The sequence below is a fragment of the Oncorhynchus clarkii genome, chromosome 2, assembly GCF_045791955.1.
Source record: "Oncorhynchus clarkii lewisi isolate Uvic-CL-2024 chromosome 2, UVic_Ocla_1.0, whole genome shotgun sequence".
NCBI lineage: Eukaryota > Metazoa > Chordata > Actinopteri > Salmoniformes > Salmonidae > Oncorhynchus > Oncorhynchus clarkii.
Window position 1 is genome coordinate 38,728,188 of NC_092148.1, and position 13,255 is coordinate 38,741,442.

General features: G+C 43.2%; 1 protein-coding gene across 13 annotated transcripts in view; it reads right to left on the minus strand.

Annotated features, from left to right (window-relative positions):
• The window catches only part of LOC139367770 (ankyrin repeat domain containing 26), a 97,079-nt gene that overhangs the window by 64,258 nt on the left and 19,566 nt on the right, over nt 1-13,255 (minus strand). For 5 of the 13 annotated variants that reach the window (XR_011626887.1, XM_071106137.1, XM_071106118.1 and 2 more), the window contains exons 6-15: nt 11,076-11,213; nt 8,097-8,248; nt 7,854-7,880; nt 7,381-7,417; nt 7,133-7,205; nt 6,984-7,044; nt 3,734-6,594; nt 3,373-3,565; nt 1,615-1,676; nt 1,431-1,518 (exon numbers count right to left, since the gene is read on the minus strand). Coding sequence is in view for 12 of the 13 variants with exons in the window: in XM_071106137.1 (XP_070962238.1) it covers nt 1,431-1,518; nt 1,615-1,676; nt 3,373-3,565; nt 3,734-6,594; nt 6,984-7,044; nt 7,133-7,205; nt 7,381-7,417; nt 7,854-7,880; nt 8,097-8,248; nt 11,076-11,213 (3,692 nt within the window). In the remaining variant the exon portion in view is untranslated. Of the gene's footprint in view, nt 1-1,430; nt 1,519-1,614; nt 1,677-3,372; nt 3,566-3,733; nt 6,595-6,701; nt 6,902-6,983; nt 7,045-7,132; nt 7,206-7,380; nt 7,418-7,853; nt 7,881-8,096; nt 8,249-11,075; nt 11,214-13,255 lie in introns of all 13 variants that reach the window. The other 8 variants (XM_071106162.1, XM_071106149.1, XM_071106181.1 and 5 more) reach the window with 3 other exon arrangements.

The following is a 13,255-nucleotide window of genomic DNA, read 5'->3' on the forward strand; positions in this document are numbered from 1 at the left end:
ATAGCCACCTCATTCCCGTAATCCTCCACGAGTAAACAATTGCCACATTGGCACTCTGGATTGTCATTACTGTCCCGGACCAGCGCATAATAAACACAGCTTCTACAGCGCTGAAAATGTTTGTTAGATATTCCAGGTGAAGCGGGCTCCATTGCAACCTAGCTAGCTAGCTGGCTAGTTGGTAGCAGGTGTTGACACAAACACTTATAAAAATTTAAATAACACCAAGTAAAAAAAACTTTGGAAGTAACAGGTAGATGAGCAGGAGGTATCAGAGTTTATGACAGGAAATGACGGCAATATATTTACCTGTATTTACCACTCAAAAATGAAACGCTAATTAGCTGCTAATGTGGATATCATAAATAACTACAAACGCCATGATGCTCTGGATGAGACTGACAAATTGTGGCAAAGGTAAGAATCTCTGGATTAATGTTAGCTCAATTTTGTTGAATTGAAAATGCCATATAACGGTCTTGAGCAACTAAATTGACACAATACCTGCTAGCAAAGATGTTAGATAGAGATGACGTGCAGGAGCTTGCAGGGATTTGTAGTCTTGCATGTCTACTTTGATGCTGTTGAGCATTTTCGAATCTGAAGAGTATATAGGGCCAAATACATTGATAAAAGTCAACTTGTCGGAGATTGACATGGTTATTAAAACGTCACCCGAGGGTAAGCCTACACGAAACACAGCCCTTATTCTAAAATGGTGGAAAAACGATAGGAACCATTTCCATGTTTAATATGGGTAATATGACACCTCCACTGTGGGGCTCTATGGGCACAGGCATAAACATTGGACTAACTACTAAAGTAAGACTTTATCCTCGTGTTTCTTGGGTATTTACATTATTTGTTCACAAGTTAGGTTGTTTTTCATTGTTGGAGTCTGCTACCACTGCTAGCGAAGAAAAGAGACATCGTAGGCCTCTACTAGTCAGATTCGCATAGGCACAACTCAAGACTCGAGTGGCCCTGTTACCACAGTAACCATAAAGGGGCAGCTGAAATGTTTGGTCTCATCTGTGATATTTTGGTTAAAAGACTCAGGTCACAAAATATTAAAATAAATACAACAATATACCACATCAGTTCTTAATAGAAAGACATTCCTTGTTTTAGAAACATTACTAAACATGATAATCCGTTTTGTTGTGTGTTTTTTTGGTGTAATTAATGCAACAAAAAATATTTTGTCTGGTAAAAAAATGTTGTGACTGGTAATTTTTTTAATCTACCTGCCACGGTGGCTGGTCGACAAAAAAGTCTATATTGTTTGAAGGATAGTCATAATTGGAGCGTCAAATTATAGCTAGAATGATTGCAAAGCTATAACGGCAGTCATCCATCCATTTGCTAAGAGATCATCAAGTGCTGATAGGGTTAAACATTTTACAGATAAATGTGGAAATGAGAATTACCTTCTTTGTTCTCCCCTGAAATAATGGAAACATGTGGCACCTTTGCAGGATCTCGGCCATGATGTTTTCTGGGACTGACAGAGCCAGACTGGAAGAGGAGTTTGTCTGTTAGTAAATCTGACAGTACGGCCATTGGCCAATGCTACCAGGGAGTCCAAAAAAATTCCTTGTTTTTTTACAGTACCTCAGTGTCCCATGAGTCTTCCTCATCATCTCCCTTCTCCAAACCCAACTCAGAAAGGAAATCTAAGAAGGAATTGTTTTCAAATGTTGCATTTAAAAGCATATATACAGTGGGAGAATAAGTATTTGATACACTGCCGATTTTGCAGGTTTTCCTACTTACAAAGCATGTAGAGGTCTGTAATTTTTTTTATCATAGGTACACTTCAACTGTGAGAGACGGAATCTAAAACAAAAATCCAGAAAATCACATTGTATGATTTTTAAGTAATTAATTTCCATTTTATTGCATGACATAAGTATTTGATAACCTACCAACCAGTAAGAATTCCGGCTCTTACTGACATATTAGTTTTTCTTTAAGAAGCCCTCCTGTTCTCCACTCATTACCTGTATTAACTGCACCTGTTTGAACTCGTTACCTGTATAAAAGACACCTGTCCACACACTCAATCAAACAGACTCCAACCTCTCCACAATGGCCAAGACCAGAGAGCTATGTAAGGACATCAGGGTAAAATTGTAGACCTGCACAAGGCTGGGATGGAATACAGGACAATAGGCAAGCAGCTTGGTGATAAGGCAACAACTGTTGGAGCAATTATTAGAAAATGGAAGAAGTTCAAGATGATGGTCAATCACCCTGGGTCTGGGGCTCCATGCAAGATCTCACCTCGTGGGGCATCAATGATCATGAGGAAGGTGAGGGATCAGCCCAGAACTACACGTCAGGACATGGTCAATGACCTGAAGAGAGCTGGGACCACAGTCTCAAAGAAAACCATTAGTAACACACTACGCCGCCATGGATTAAATTCCTGCAGCGCACGCAAGGTCCCCTTTCTCAAGCCAGCGCATGTCCAGGCCCGTCTGAAGTTTGCCAATGACCATCTGGATGATCCAGAGGAGGAATGGGAGAAGGTCATGTGGTCTGATGAGACAAAAATATAGCTTTTTGGTCAAAACTCCACTCGCTGTGTTTGGAGGAAGAAGAAGGATGAGTACAACCCCAATAACACCATCCCAACCGTGAAGCCTGGAGGTGGAAACATCATTCTTTGGGGATGTTTTTCTGCAAAGTGGACAGGACGACTGCACCGTATTGAGGGGAGGATGGACGGGGCCATGTATCGCGAGATCTTGGCCAACAACCTCCTTCCCCCAGTAAGAGCATTGAAGATGGGTCGTGGCTGGGTCTTCCAGCATGACAACGACCCGAAACACACAGCCAGGGCAACTAAGAAGCATCTCAAGGTCCTGGAGTGGCCTAGCCAGTCTCCAGACCTTAACCCAATAGAAAATCTTTGGAGGGAGCTGAAAGTCCGTATTGCCCAGCGACAGCCCCGAAACCTGAAGGATCTGGAGAAGGTCTGTAATGAAGGAGTGGGCCAAAATCCCTGCTGCAGTGTGTGCAAACCTGGTCAAGAACTACAGGAAACATATGATCTCTGTAATTAAAAACAAAGGTTTCTGTACCAAATAGTAAGTTCTGCTTTTCTGATGTATCAAATACTTATATCTTGCAATAAAATGCAAATGAATTACTTAAAAATCATACAATGTGATTTTCTGGATTTTTAGATTCCGTCTCTCACAGTTGAAGTGTACCTGTGATAAAAATGACAGACCTCTACATGCGTTGTAAGTAGGAATACCTGCAAAATCGGCAGTGTATCAAATACTTGTTCTCCCCACTGTATATTTCAAGTAAAGTACTCTCTGGACAGACAGATTTTTATCTCTAGATTTAGCAAGTTACCTCTTTGTTTTTCTTTGGATGTGTCTTGACTTCCAGGGACTGGTGAATCATCAACAAGGGAATCATCTTTCTCCTCTTCTGTCTGATATTTTGTCTTTCCCATCTCCTCCTTGAAGCTTTTCTCTTCCTCATCTTCTTCATCACCACCTCTGTCTTCATCATAATCTTCTTCATCCTCTGTGGAATCTTTTTCCTGAGTGGAGAAAATAATTTGTTCAGGCTCTGTTAACTGCAACAAGCACCTTTTCGATGATGATTAGTTTATAATATTGGTTTGTGTTTAAAGGAATCAAAAGAAAACATTGAACTACATGCCTAAAGCCTAGTTGTTATTCTATAACTCACCACCTATAACTCTTACCCATTTGGTAGGCAGATTGATGCCTTTGACTGGGTCTTCATTGTCTCTAACCTCTAACGTTGCCCTTTCAATGTACTCTGGCTCGTCCTCGAAGGGCGAATCAACATCAACATCATCAATGTCTGTTTGAGGCAATTCTTCCTCTTGATCTGAAAATCCATCGCTCATGTCAGACTCATGCTGCTGAACAGCAGCGACATAAGTACGGTCTTTGCTGTGGGTACTCTGTAGCTCCACATCATCCTTCTCAGGTTTGTCCTCATGAGTTTCACCAGGGTCATTCTGGTCAATAGTCTCCTGGTCAAGTCCACCTTGTCTGTCAGAGATTTCATCTATATCCTCTATTGGAGTGTGAGCAGCATTCATGGCATCAGGCGTTGGGTCATCCTCGGAATCAAGGTCTGAGGCAGCCTCGTCTTCACTTGAAGTATTTCCAAACATTTTACGAGTCTCAAGACTATGTTTTATTGGTGTCACTGGAAGTCTACCTGATTTCACATTGTAGTTTTCACCAATGCTCTCAATGTCCTCTTCTTCTAGAATTTCTTGTGTGTTATCAGAATCGTTTCCCTCATCAGGAACTTTGATAGTACCACTGGCAAAATCATATTGCAGTTTTTGGTATTGGCTGTCAGGGTCTTCGCTTCTCTCTTTGTCTTTGTCACTCATAGCAGACGACAAGGGACAGGATAATGCCATCTCTTTTTCATCCTGCCAATCATCAATCATTGACACAGGAACTGACTCATCTGACTCAACACAATTTTGGGGTTGAGAGAGATCCAGTTCATCAGCCCCTTTACTTAACATCTCGTTTGCAGTAGTAGGTCTGGATAATGCACTTGTAGACCTGGATATTGGTGATCGCGAGTCTCTTGGCTTCAATTTCTGCTCATCTGCACTCTCAGGCCTGGATATAGGTGATCGTGAATCTCTTGATGTCAACTTCCGCTCATTTGTAATGGCAGGCCTAGATACTTTACTCGTAGGCCTTGATATTGGTGATAGCAAGTCTCTTGATGTCAACCTCTGCTCATTTGCACTCGGAGGCCTGGATATTAGTGATAGCAAATCTCTTGGAGTTGAAGGCCCTCTCTCCAAATTGTCCATGTCCTTTATCTCTCTTCTGGGGGACCATGGAGGGCTTGTCCATTTACGAGGAGAGTTCTCATCTGTCTTGTGTTGAATGGGAGCAATGGCTTCTTCGGGTTCAGGAGATCCTGTAGCTGCTACATCCCTATTCACACAGTAATCATCATCCGAACCATCATCATCATACATATTTTTATCCTCAACTTGTTCACTAGTTCCTGGTAAATCATCATCAAATGATTCTTTAATGGCAGCCTTTTTCTCTGCAGGAGAGGCATCGTCATTTGGCATCTCCTCAACTTCATCTACCACATCTTCGTCTTCCCATGAATCATCAGAACACTGTTGGTCCTCGGCCCGGATTCTTGGTGATGCGACACTCAGGCTTGGTGACAACTTACCTGCCTCTACTGAAACATGAACCTCTAAACATCCATCTCTAATGTGTGAGGCACCTTTTTTGACATTGTCATCTGATGAAGAATTCCAGAAGGACTTGGGTTCATCTACCTTTGGTTTTAGTGAGATGCACTTTGGTGATATGCTTTGCACGGGGGAGGTCAATGGTTCTAGTTGGAAATCTGATATTAGATCTTCTCCTTCAAGATGGGGAATCTCATCAATTATCTCATCTTCTCTAGTTGTTGAGGCACCATCGACTTTATCATGTTCATCTGATGTGGAATCCCATGAGGATTTGCATTTATCTACCTTTGATTGAATGCAATCCTCATTTAGCTCATCATAATCATGTTTAGTGGATGAGGGGCCATTGTCTTCGTCATTTTCATCTGAATGGGAATACCATGAGGATTTGCATTTATCTACCTTTGGTTTAGCAATGTCATCATCATCTTTGGAATCAAAGGAATCGTCTGAAGAACTTGGCCTATGCGTTTCACCATGAGAAACTGTGCTCGTGTTTTTTGGCTCCCCAAGAGTTGAGGTATGATCTAAAGCTTCTCTGATATCTTCATCATCAGCAATAAGCTTTGCTTCATCACTCCAGTAGTCTGGAGGTGCATCTTCATCACCAATCCCTTCTTCATCATCATCATCAAAATCATCTAAGTTTCTCTGTGATGGAAGAACTCCTGTGCTGTGTGGGGGAGTCTTGGGCACTGCCGGAAAACCTGGCTCTGGAACAAACTTATGATCTGATGTCCCATTTAGCTCATAACCTAAACTGTCCTCTTCATCTGAAAACCTGGACTCTACCCTGATGGCTGACACCACACAGTCCTCCTCTACATCTAGAGTTGCTGGGATACCATAGTTTGATTTGGCTTGGCTCTCCGCATTGAAAACCTTCTTAGGAGCCCCCATCTCTCCAGCTGTATCGACATGTTCTGAATCAGCTACTACAGTATCAGAGACCTTAATACCGGGAATAGTTTGATCATCCTCATCAACAATATGAACAGCTTCAGCACTGGACGTTTTGGGCACTTCCTCTGCTCCAATTCCTTCTGCCTTGACCGAAGTTGCAGCAACGTTACACTCTTCCTCCTCTTCGCTTTCCTGCTCTTCTTCATAGTCATCTTCATCATCCTCATCTTCCTCCTCATCCTCATCGTCATTGTCATCATCATCTTCCTCCTCGTAATCTTCATCGTCTTCGTCATCTTCGTCCTCCTCTTCATCATCATCCTCATTATCTCCCTCAGGGCTTTCCTCAGGTGAGTCTCTACCTCTCGCCTGACTACCAGATGGCTGCTCGGAGAGCAGCTCACTCCCCTGAGTCTCCTCCAGCTCCGTTCCGTCGCCTTCTGCTTGTAAATGTGTTAATGGATGAGTAAAAGGAGAAAAGGGAGAGAATAGAGAGAAGGGTGTCACACAGAAGCTCAAGTTAACAGTGTTAGCTACACTACATTACCTTTCTGGAACTCTGGAGACAGGTAGAGATCATCTGGGCAGGTTTGGAGGTAAAGGAGGCAGAGGGTGAGGGGGAGACTAGGTGCTGGGGGGCACTGCTGGGTGGGAAAGCCTTGGGGAGGGATGGGTTTCTCTGGACTTGGTTCTCGCTCTCACGCTTGGCCTCAGGGCCGCTCCATGGCTTTTCGACATCGGTTACAGCTACAGGGCAGGGGTGATAAGTTACTACACAGCCACAGACTAACGGAGGGTTACTAATAAGTGAACAAACTTAAATTATTACCGTCATTCTTTCCCTTTTTGGAGGCATTCATCAGATTCTTTAGGTTTAGCTTTGGATGTTTCTGTAAGATACAAGGAAAATCATACAGCTAGTCAAACTCAAAATGAATCAACAGATGGTTGTGCAAATAATGGATTCATCATAAAGACCTTTTGGGTTATATCCAATTCGTCCTCTTCATCTGAGGATGGCCAGGAATCGTCTGCCGCACTTTTTGACGCCCTAAAATGTAAGTCAATTTGATGCAGAGAAGTAATGAGGTTCATGGTTGTGCAAATTTACTTACTATATCAGAGAAGATGTAGCCTATTCCCCCATCCTGACCACTGCGCTTGATACAGAATGTAAGCTCGCGAGATAAGGATGGTCGAACGAGGCTAAGATGATCATTGCTTACCGACTTATTGACTTCGTTTGCGAATTGTCTTCAACATCTGCAACACGGTAAGCCAAATTAGTATTGTCAAGGATCACTTTCAACAGTTCTAGGTGTGATAACATTTAAAATCAGCTGATGATCACAAATAACAAAACATACATCTACAGCTTCACCATGAAATGATTAATCTTACACTGCAGATTTTCACACCCTAACTATCTTACATGAAAAAAGCCACCGGGAGAAAAGCTCACTACAAAACACTGCAATCAAGTGTATAGAACAACAAGCTCAGATGTCTATCCTCGTTGGGATCAAGAAGGCCAACACTAGCTGAACACAAATTAGTCAGTTAAATACCAAAGTTAGACCTTAGATAGAAGATACTTTAGCCTAAATGCCTCACAAACACGTTCCTTTCATCTCTGAAATTACACAATGCTTTACAAGTTTGTCTGATCTTGTTGTGCTATTTTCACTGCTGGCAATACCTCTCCCTCCTTCACTCGCTCCTTGCTCTAGATCCAGCCAAGTGGTATTGCATGAGGGGTAAATGAAACAATCGAGGTGAATGAATAATATTAACATGGAAATGAACATGAAAAATTGCACATTGCCTTAACCTGTTACAGAAGACAATACATACAGTAACTTACATTTGCATTATAGTCATTAGTAAACAACACACATAAATCAATGTAACATTATGAGATGAAATGGAATCCTTTATGTACCATCTTTGTCAGTTGCTGGTCCCCCCAGAGAGAAGCCTGCTTCTTCGGAAGGGCTGCACAACATGGAAGCTCGCTTCTTTTTGGCAGGGGCGTGGGCGGGAGACGGCATGGACTTCCTCTTGGTGCCATGCTCAATAATGAGATGGGAACAACTGAAACAAGGATGACACAGGATTGGAAATGCATCTACTGTTAAATAAACTTTATTGATCCCCAAAGAGGAAATTGGATTCGTCACCAGCATAAGTCACAAAAAAAACAAGACATAATCACAGGCTTACATCAGAACAAGCAGAAAATATGGCTGGTGGAACAAGAATAGAAAATCTGTTAACTGTGCTAAACAACTAAGAAAAGACAACGGACAACAAATAAAATGTTATTTGCCACATGCAACAAATACTTACATGGCTTTAACCAACAATGCAGTTCAAGAAACAGTTACATTAACTAAATAAACTAAAGTAAAAAATAAATAATCTAAAAGTAACAAGAAACTTACATATCAATAATGAGCCTCTATAAAAAGTTAATGTGCGGGCCTATAGGTTAGTCGTGGTCATTTGTAAAGTGACTATGCATAGATAATAAACAGCGAGTAGCAGCAGTGTAAAAACTAAGGGGGGGGTGTCAATGTAAATAGTCCGGGCGGCCATTTGATTAATTGTTTAGCTGTCTTATGGCTTGGGGGTAGAAGCTGTTGAGGAGCCTTTTGGTCCTAGACTTGGCGCTCTGGTACCGCTTGCCGAGCGGTAGTAGAGAGAACAGTCTATGACTAGGGTGGCTGGAGTCTTTGGCAAAATTTAGGGCCTTCCTCCGACACCAGCTAGTATATAGGTCGTGGATGTCAGAAAGCTTGGACCAAGTGATGTACTGGGCCGTACGCACTACCCTCTGTAGCGCCTTATGGTCAGATGCCGAGAACTTGCCATACCAGGGGGTGATGCAACCATGGTGCAGCTGTCAAACTTTTTGAGGATCTGGGGACCCATGCCAAATCATGTCAGTCTCCTGATGGGGAAAAGGTGTTGTCGTGCCATCTTCACAACTGTCTTTGTGTGTTTGGACCATGACAGTTTGTTGGTGATGTGGACACCAAGGAACTTGAAACTATCGACCTGCTCCAATTCAGCCCCGTTGATGAGAATGGGGGCCTGTTCCTATAGTCCACCTTCAGCTCCTTTGTGTTGCTCACATTGAGGGATTGGTTGGCATCACCCGGCCAGGTCTCGAACCTTCTCCCTATAGGCCATCTCATCGTTGTCGGTGTACAGGCCTACCACTGTTGTGTCGTCAGCAAACTTAATGATGGTCTTGGAGTCGTGCTTGGCCACGCACCCATGATTGCGTGCTTGGCCACTCAATCATGGGTGAACAGGGAGTATATTCAGACATAATACTCAGACATAAGTTTAGTGTTTTCTATCCAAATCTACCAATTATATGCATATCCTAGCTTCTGGGCCTGAGTAGCAGGCAGTTTACTTTGGGCACACTTGTCATCCGGATGAGAAAATAGTGCCCCCTAACCTTAGGAAGTTTTAAAGCAGCAAAGGGGGGGACCAACTCCATATAAATGCCCATGATTTTGGAACAAGATGTTTGACAAGCAGGGATCCACATACTGATGACCATGTAGAGTACATAGTGCATTTGGAAAGTATTCAGACCCCTTGACTTTTTACACAATATTCCTTGATTTATTCCAAAAATTATCCAATTACCCCCCCCCCCCCCTCAATTTACACACAATCTCCCACAATGACAAAGCAAAAACCATTTTAGAAAATTGATTAAATATAAAAGAACTTAAATATCACTGACCCTTTACTCTGTACTTTGTTGAAGCACCTTTGGCAGCGAAGAGTCTTGAGTCATCTTGGGTATGACGCAACAAGCTTGGCACACCTGTATTCGGGGAGTTTCTCCTAATCTTCTCTGCAGATCCAATCAAGCTCTATCAGGTTGGATGGGGAGTGTCACTGCACAGCTATATTCAGGTGTCTACAGAGATGTTCGATCTGGTTCAAGTCCGGGCTCTGGATGGGCCACTCAAGGACATTCAGAGACTTATTCCGAAGCCACTCTGCAGTGTCTTGGCTGTGTGCTTAGGGTCGTTGTTCCTGTTGGTAGGTGAACCTCCGCCCCAGTCTGAGCGCTCTGGAGCAGGTTTTCATCAAGGATCCCTCTGTACATTGTTCCGTTCATCTTTGTCTCGATCCTAACTAGTCTCCTAGTCCCTGCCTCTGAAAACATCCCCACAGCATTATGCTGCCACCACCATGCTTCACCGTAGGGATGGTGCCAGGTTTCCTCCAGATGTGACGCTTGGCATATTAGTCCGGTGGAAATCTGTCCTTTGGTCTGACGAATCCTAATTTTAGATTTTTGCTTCCAACCGCTGTCTGTGTGAGACGCAGGGTAGGTGAATGTATGATTTCTGCATGTGTGGTTCCCACCGTGAAGCATGGAGGAGGTGGTGTGATGGTGCTTTGCTGGTAACACGGTCTGTGATTTTTTTTGAATTCAAGGCACATTTAACCAGCACGGCTAACACAGAATTCTGCAGCGATACACCATCCCATCTGGTTTGCGCTTAGTGGGACTATCTTTTGTTTTTCAACAGGACAATGACCCAACACACCTCCAGGCTGTGTAAGGGCTATTTGACCAAGGAGAGTGATGGATCAGATGACCTGGCCTCTACAATCACCCGACCTTAACTCAATTGAGATGGTTTGGGATGAGTGGGACCACGGAGTGAAGGAAAAGCAGCCAACAAGTGCTCAGCATATGTGGGAACTTCAAGACTGTTGAAGTTAAATGCCAGGTAAATGCCAAGAGCGTGCAAAGCTGTCATCAAGGCAAAGGGTGGCTACTTTTTAGAATCTCAGATATAAAATATATTTTGATTTGTTTAACACTTTTTTGGTTACTACATGATTCCATGTGTAAGGAATTGACAGTTTGAGTACTTACGCGTGGTGTCCGTTCATCACAGCATAGTCATCGGACGACCATCCATTATTGTCCTTTAAGGTGATGTCTGCGTCGTACTGCAGGAGTAGCCGCACCATACTGATTTGTCCATTGCAAGCAGCGATCATCAATGGGGACCTAAAGGTAGCATAAGATGAAGGTTACATAAACGTGCACATATATGTCTGTGCATTCTCCAATATCAGAATCAAGCATTCCAAAATTCCATTCCCTTTCTTGAAGTAACCTAATCACAGATATGACAAAAGCTAAGTAATGGAACCCTTGCCGTCACCTAATAATGTGTGTCAGACCACAGATTACATCAAGGCAGGGAAGAAAGAAGGAAGAGTTGCCATGGTGCCCTAGGGGGGAGCCTAGCTGGGCAGTTAAGAGCTAGCAAATGTTATTATATTTAGTGTTTTTATGTTCAACTATTTTTCTGCAAGCTATTTGTAGACAGATAGAGATCAAGTAAATCTGGGATCTGTTATTTTCAATAGCAGCAGGAAATGTATTAGAGCTATTGGACTGCTAAGATAGCTGCAAGCTTTGCCAATGCGGTTTTCATTTGAACATACTGTCTTAGGGGAGCTCATGCCGGGGATTTCTTCAGAGGTGTCGTGGCGCTGTAATGGAAGCATGCTACACCGGGACTGGGAGACCATTCAGCCACTGGAGATCACTTGGGAAGGTTTAGAGTAATGACTGATCCGACTCGACTCAGCGAGGATGGCGAGACAATGACAAAATGTGCAAGGCAAGGAGGAGCCAGGCTACTTGCAAGTTGTTGCAACCAAAACGGATTGGACAGTGAATGATGCTGGCTGGCTAGTTCTGCCATCTATACCCAAGGACAGCAACCATTGTCATCTGGAGGACTATACAAATGTGTTGTGTTTTGCAGTTAAATTATTTTGGCTGTGACTTTTACTGCAATTTAGCTTTTAGCTGTGAATGTGTAACATGTTTGAAGTTTGGCCAAATGTATTTAGGTTGCTGACAAGTCTTTAAAATCGAGCACACAGCCATGCAATCTCCATAGAGAAACATTGGCAGTAGAATGGCCTTACTGAAGAGCTCTGACTTTCAACGTGGCACCGTCATTGGACAGCACCTTTCCAACAATCAGTTTGTCAAATTTCTGCCTTGTTAGTGCTGCCCCGGTTGGCTATAAGTGTTGTTATTGTGAAATGGAAAGGTCTAGGAGCAACAACAGCTAAGCCACAAAGTGGTAGGCCACACAAGCTCACAGAACAGGACTGCCGAATGCAGAAGCGCGTAGCTTTTAGAAATTGTCTGTCCTCGGGCTGCAACACTCACTACCGAGTTCCAAACTGCCTCTGGAAGCTATGTAAGCACAATAACGGTTTGTCGAAAACTTGATGAAATTGGCTTCCATGCATAAGATCACCATGGGCAATGCCAAGCCTCGGCTGGAGGAGTGTAAAGCTCACCACCATTGGAGCAGTGGAAACGCGTTTTCTGGAGTGATGAATCACGCATCACCATCTGGCAGTCCGACAGACAAATCTTGGTTTGGCGGATGTTAGGAGAAAGCTACCTGCCCAAATGCATAATGCCAACAGTAAAGTTTGGTGGAGGAGGAATAATGGTCTGGGGCTGTTTTTCATAGTGCCAGTGAAGGCGAATCTTAACGCTACTGCATACAATGACATTCTAGACAAATCTGTGTTTCCAGCTCTTAGGCAACAGTTTGGGGAAGGCCCTTTCCTGATTCAGGATGCCCCCGTTCACAAGAGAGGTAGATACAGAAATGGTTTGTTGAGATCAGTGTGGAAGAACTTGACTGGCCTGCACAAAGCCCTAACGTCAACCCCATCGAACACCTTTGGGATTAATTGGAACAGCGACTGCGAGCCAGGCCTAATGGCCCAACATCAGTGCCAGACCTCACTAATGCTTGTGGCTGAATGGAAGCAAGGGACCACAGCAATGTTCTAACATTTAGTGGAAAGCCTTCCCAGAAGAGGAGGCTGTTATAGCAGCAAAAGGGGGGACCAACTCCATATTAATGACATTGATTTTGGAATGAGATGTTCGACGAGCAGGTGTCCACCTGCTTTTACATTTAACTTCTTTGGGTCATCCTCGACAAATGCTTAAATGCATTGTATCCACATTTGTGCTTGTGTTTTTAAAAATGGGTCAAATAATGA